General features: G+C 42.2%; 1 protein-coding gene across 1 annotated transcript; it reads right to left on the bottom strand.

The window, feature by feature from the left end:
• Positions 1-494: 494 nt before the first annotated feature.
• oser1 (oxidative stress responsive serine-rich 1) lies at positions 495-6,062 on the bottom strand. The gene is made up of 4 exons (XM_083770497.1): positions 5,717-6,062; positions 5,048-5,157; positions 2,407-2,523; positions 495-1,960 (listed from the first exon to the last, which is right to left on the bottom strand). The coding sequence occupies exons 2-4, from the start codon at positions 5,122-5,124 to the stop codon at positions 1,042-1,044; spliced, it is 1,113 nt and encodes a 370-aa protein (XP_083626623.1). The 5' UTR covers positions 5,125-5,157; positions 5,717-6,062; the 3' UTR covers positions 495-1,041.
• Between the last annotated feature and the right edge of the window lie 238 nt (positions 6,063-6,300).

The following is a 6,300-nucleotide window of genomic DNA, read 5'->3' as shown; positions in this document are numbered from 1 at the left end:
CTTTTAACAAAAAATAAAATAAAAAACTTGATCACAAAAAAAAAAAATAAACTAGAACTGCACTCTATTACTTGCGCGCTCTGCTTGCGCAAGTAATAATCTAAGCTCTGGTAAGATTATAAATAATCTGTTATTTTTCAACAAAAACATCTAATAACTAGTAAATGCAAAAAGGTTTATGACTATACAAGGCAGTATGGCTGAAAAGTTTGAATCAGTATCATAATCAACTTTGTCACATCAGATTTACAGGTATTAACGAGTGGTGCGTGTGAAATTATTTTTAGAATCAAATTTATTTTATTTTTTTAAATCTACCAAGCTCAAGCATTGGGAGCTTATAGATCCATTTTCACAAATAAATGTTCACCTATTAGGACATGCCCAAACTAGGGACACTAGGATTCATGGGGTTAAATAATACATGTGTGACAATTGATACCAATACTATCTGATTCTGTATACGACTCAAAAAGACACAAGAAAAGCAAATGTTCAACATAAAAATATGCCTTTTTTATTGACTGAAATGAAACGTCCAGACTTTCAAGGTCACAAAACAAAACCACAAACAAAAAGAATCACGCTTGGCATTACAAGTCCGTATTTTACCACTGCCTCCAATTTAGCAAAATCCTGCACCAAGAGCTTTGGCAACTTCATTTTGTAAACCAGAAATAATATATATTTTTTTAAATGAGAACAAAATGCAAAGAAAGTGGAGTGGGGACAAGACTGTCAAAGTCATTAGAAAGATTCAACATAGGTAGTTCTTTCCATTTTAGACGATTGATGGGATGGAGGCATGTGTTAAACAGGAGAAAATAAAGAAAAAACAAAACTCTGAACCTGGGTTAAAACAAATGGTTAAATCAGAATATTAAAATTTCATGCCCCAACCATTTTTGTACCCACCCGCCCTCCTCAAAACCTCCTTTCACATTCTCTTGTTTCTCTCTACTGACAAAAACAAAGTTCCTTTGTTATTATCTGCATATGATAACATAATTAATAGGTTCTTATCTGTTTCCTACTTTTACTTCAAGTATACATCATCTCAGCCATGTGTGACATCTTCTTGGGGATGTAGAGGTAATACTCCATGTAACCTGAAAGGTCCTCTATCGTGATGTCATCGACGTACGCCCGTGCCTGCTCCGAGCAAGAACGGGGTGAGCCCGATGACGAAGGTGTGGCTGCCGTGGCAGTGTTGTTGCTGCTGTTAGTGGTCAGAGTTCTGGGGTCCACGGAGCCCGGCAGGCTCGAGATGACGTCGCGAAGCCCCGTGAAGGAGTACACCTCCACGCCCTGCCAGCACCCTGGGGTATGGAGGGGACACCGGTGCTGCCCGGACTGGCACAGGCACTCAGATCCACTGGCCGAAGAAGCTCCCTCTGCCCTGTTTTCAGCGTCTCCCGGGCTCCGCTCGGAATCAGGGTTCTCTCTTCGGGCACAGGTGCAACAGGGAGGATGGAGGCCAGACGGCCCTGCAGAGCCAGGGCCGCTGTGTAGCTTGGACAGTGCCTGGAAGTCGGAGGCCTCTGTGGACTCGTCACAGGGACCTTTCTCTGAGCTGGAGACGTTGGGCGTCGGGATAGTGCTGCCACTATCCTGTGTGGAAGTGGTTGTAGTGATAGTGGTGGTGATAATTGCAGGGATCTCTTGCGGTGACGAGACAACAATACTTGATTCGTAGCCTGCGGAAGCTCCGAACACAGGAGAGGAGGGGAGCTCTTTGCAAGCCGTGACAGCTAAGGCGGAGTTGGCGTTTCCATCGAGTTCTGTGGACTCGGGCACAGTCAGGCGCTGGTGTTTTGGGCATCCGCTAGGGGGCGTTAGTGCGGGGGCTGCACCACCGCTGCAGTAGGTGAACTTGGGCGGATGAAGGATGGGGGACTTGGACCTGCGGCGCCTCTGGCTCCTGGAAGCTCCTCTGGATGATGATGTCTTTCTAACACAGCTGAGGAAGAGGGCATGCAGAGAGAGATATGGGCCGGGGGTAAGAGAGAGGGATGGAGGGAGGAGAGAAGAGAAGGGTGAGAAAGAACAAGAGCAAATTGACGAATCAAACCGCAAATTAAATCGGTTAATGTGTTTTTCACATTGGATTCACATCACATTTCAGTACGTTTTGATCCTGCTGAATCGTCCTCAAAATACTAACCCCCACAACAGCAAGCGCCTACTCATATCATGGTCCTTATAATATGGTCTTTTAGCTCCACCTAGTGGACTTAACTACAGTGTCCACCCTCTGAAAGAGTAATATCTTTGGTTGCTTTATTGTCACACAGACTACACCATAGCCAAGCTGCTTCAGATGACACGGTTCTGGTGACTGATGTGTATCCTTTAGTGAAGTGGCAATGGAATCGTTTTTTTTTCCCAACGATCACACTGACTTACCCATGCCAGTTGTCCTTGGGGCAACTAAGTTTGGGCTTTGCTCCACTGGGTTCAGGGCAGGCCCGTGGTACTACTCGGGATGCCAAGCCCTCTGGTACATTCACAGCAGCAGGCAAGCTGTGGGGAAATGGATTGAGATAAGAGAAAGAGACAGAAAGAAAGAAATGGTGACCACAGTATTGAGTAAGCAAACAGGAGTACAACACTGGTGTACAGTTGACCATAGTGAAAATTCATTTAGATAATTAGTGCAGTGCACACAGAAAATACTTGAACCATAGGTGTGAACCGGCTAACCTGCACTCACAAGGCCATGCCACTTCTCTCTTAATCTTTTGGGCTACCTACAAGTCTGTTTACTGTACAGTAAGTAAGAGAGCTTTCTATAGCTTTGTTTTTCCTCCGTTCAATGTGAATAAATATAGTTTTGCACAGCAGGAGTGCATCATCTGATTTTGTGCACGATTGTTTTAATTTAGTTTTGGAGTTACATTGGTTCGTTTTTGTTATCAGGTAACCTTGAATCAAAAATGCCATATCGATAAAATAAATCTATGGTAGTCTTGATCCAAGGCTAGTTTTTCATGTAGCTGTTATGGTAGCATGATTATCAAGAGGTTCTTTGGGTGATTGTTTATTATTTTGGGCTTGTTGACCCTAACTGTAAGCTATAAATCTAAATGTTCATGATTGCGTGTGGTTCAATCAGTACTAGTATTTTTCCATTGGGTGGTGTAAGAATGTTGAGGAAGGGCAGTACACGACTGGCCGTACATCCAATGTCCAGGTGTAGGACAAAGAACAGTACGCTACGTAAAATGTCTGCAACACTGGCAGAATAAGCTCCACTGATTAGTGCCCAAACATTCCTGATGAATTTTGTGAAGTTTGTGTGATCGAAACGTTGAAACCAGCAATAAACAGTGGTAGGACTGTCACGATTACACATGTTTAAAGGAGAATTCCATGCTAGAATGCTTTCTTACCTTTCTTTGTAGTTGTTACGTCCCCACCAAAGAAGTCCAGGTGTTTTTTTGTGCAAAAGCTCCTTATTGGCTATTTCCCCTACCATAAGCGCTCAATGAATTGCATTGAATTGAATGGGGCTATGGGGTGTTGTGCTAATTCGCTTATTTCCATCTAAATAAGTAGTAAACTGTGCCGCTTGGGATATTATTTACATTATGAAGAGAGGATATATACAAAATAATTCTAATTTTGAGCGATGGAAATAAACGAATTAGCACAACACCCCATAGCCCCATTCAATTCCAATTCCAATTCAATGCAATTCATTTAGGGCTTATGGTAGGGGAAATAGCCAATAAGGAGCTTTTGCACAAAATAACACCTGGACCTCTTTGGTGGGGACGTAACGACTACAAATAAAGGTAAGAAAGCCTTCTAGCATGGAATTCTCCTTTAAGTTGACGATTGTCTTGTTTTTGGCATTGAACACTGATGGAACATAATGAATAAACGTTTAATTTCCTTTTGCCTTTTAGGCTTCATAAATCAAACTTCTACCCAATCAACTCCATTTCTTTATTGTTATTTAGTTACTATAGTCCTACTAGACCCCAGGAAATTGCATCTGGCTTGTTTTCCGTGTGTCTGAACAAAAACTGACTACTAGTGGGCTACCATACTGTATTTCCTAGGCTGAATCATCAGTTTGTCCTTCACATTCGATAGATCACGTGATCTTTTGTGGACAGATGTAATTTCCTGGGGTCTAGTAGGACTATAGTAAATATATATTTAGCCACAATGCCCCCGCCCCCCTGTCAAAAATAGCTAAAACGAAAGAAAGCATCAAATGAAAAACTTTTTAACACTCATCTTTTACTTTCTCAATTAACAACCTAAAACCCAAAGTTGTCCTTTAAACTGTGCATGTGTTCAAGAACACAGCCATGCAAAATAACATTGACAGCTATGAGGTGACAAAAGCTTGCCATCATTAGCAACGGTTGCTAAACTATTGTGATTGGCATTGGACAATCGCTTTTGGGGTAGGGTTTAGCGAAGGATCAATTACTGACCCATAATATATAAAATAAAACTAAATAGCTGAAGCGACACATTGTAAGCTTGTAGATCTGCCATTTCTGGAAAATGTTTTAAAAATGTAATGTTCAAAATGTAACAATTACGACAATTTACACATTGTGTTAAAAGTTGACCAACCAGTTATTTGATTTGTAAATATTGGTTGTCCCAGCCAGTACTGTATAGTTTGCACACTATGCAGATTGAACTTCTACATTTCGCAGCTAGCTACAAGTACTGTGAATGTGATTTATCAGTGTGATATATCAAAGTGGACAGACAAAGATGTAAATATCACGATTTGTATAAACTTGTCTGTTGTATTATCAATATACGGCATCACTAAATTGTGTTGTTTTTAGAAAACAATTTCTACACTGCATCATCCAATGTACTGGAGTTTTTACGTGTAGCAAGCAGGCGCAAGGAAAGGAAAAGAAAAATCAATCAGAAGTAACGGCTTCCGAACTTGCGAGAACGCGAGTGAATAAATCCTGTACCCTCAAAGATAAACACCAACCTATCCCTACACACACACAGCACAGACACACACACACACACACACACACACACACACACACACACACACCTCTCAGCATCCACCCTCAATTTCTTAAAGGCTGTCTGGAGCGTCTCCTCTTCACAGTCTTTCCCTCCTGCCTCCATGGTGAGGGGAGGCTGCTCTGACCAGCCACCCAGCTGAAACACACACACACGAAATAGATTATCACAATTGTAATCACCAAATTGTAAGTATGAATTGGGCCGCTCTTAAAGTACTAAACTAGTTTTATGCTGTAGTGTGCCTAATGTTTTCTGTATGGATTGATATGTGCGATTCTCAATATGTCACACAATTGGGATACCGGATATGAATGTCTAATGACTAATCTATAGATAGATACTGCGAACGAGCACACATGGATGGAGTAAGAGTTCAATGGAGAAGTGGCGCCCTCAGCTGTTCTATTTGGTTCCTCAACATGTTTTTTTATCACCGCCACAGATACATTGACATGCATATCAAACATAACAGCACGACACTACAAAAGTTTACTATGGTACTCATTACAGAGGGAATCCAATGTTATATTATGGAAACTATTAACGCTACAAGAAAGTACAAGCCTGTGGCTGCTCTTGTAAACACCGCGTTCACGATCACCCCCACCCTACACAGGCTAGCCTGTTAGCTTAACGACTGAACTAACCACTACATGATGCGTTGTGTGTTGTGGCATAATGTTCTAAGACTCACGGTTCAGGAGATCCTGGTCGTCGTCCAGAGAGAAATCCCCAGGCAGGACATCCAGGGTCCAGGTTCAACTCAACGGACTACTCGGTTAGCCCGACGGGGCTAACGAGTTGTGATGTGAGCTTGCTAGCTGAAGCTAGCTCTGAGTCTGTGCTCTTCTCATCGAGTGTCTCCGCGACAAAACACAACCTATAGCGCGTTTTCAGACTGCACATAAACGGCCTCACGCAATAGGAACTCAACCACAAGTCAACTTGTGTTCCAATCTGCGGCTGTGCTGCCTCCTCGGGCGTATTTCTTTCTAGACTTTTCTTTCTGACGCCTTGTTTACACTCGAACCACTGCCAGTCGTCGCAGTCGTAGTACATACTACATCCCATAGCCCGGCGGGATGGGCGCTGTGGTTGGCTAGTTGGTTGCCAGTGGTAGTATTTGTTTGTCAAGAAAAGTCGGATCGCTCTATTAACAACACCGTTACATTTTAACTATTTGATGAAATTCATGTTTACATGATGTATTTGTAAAAGTTGGTTTGATTGTGAAAACCGAAAACCCAAACAATGGTGTATGAAAAACAACAACAACAA

This window comes from Protomyctophum parallelum, assembly GCF_964188405.1.
Source record: "Protomyctophum parallelum genome assembly, chromosome: 8".
Taxonomy (NCBI): domain Eukaryota; kingdom Metazoa; phylum Chordata; class Actinopteri; order Myctophiformes; family Myctophidae; genus Protomyctophum; species Protomyctophum parallelum.
The sequence above is the reverse complement of the archived record's forward strand: the minus strand, read 5'-3'. Positions and strand labels throughout refer to the sequence as shown.

Coding starts and splice junctions, on each gene's coding strand:
- oser1 (XM_083770497.1), bottom strand. CDS start 5,124: ATGGAGGCAGGAGGGAAAGACTGTGAAGAGGAGACGCTCCAGACAGCC. Junction 2,524..5,047: donor TTGAGGGTGGATGCTGAGAG/GTGTGTGTGTGT, acceptor ATTTCCCCACAG/CTTGCCTGCTGCTGTGAATG. Junction 1,961..2,406: donor CCCAAGGACAACTGGCATGG/GTAAGTCAGTGT, acceptor CCTCTTCCTCAG/CTGTGTTAGAAAGACATCAT.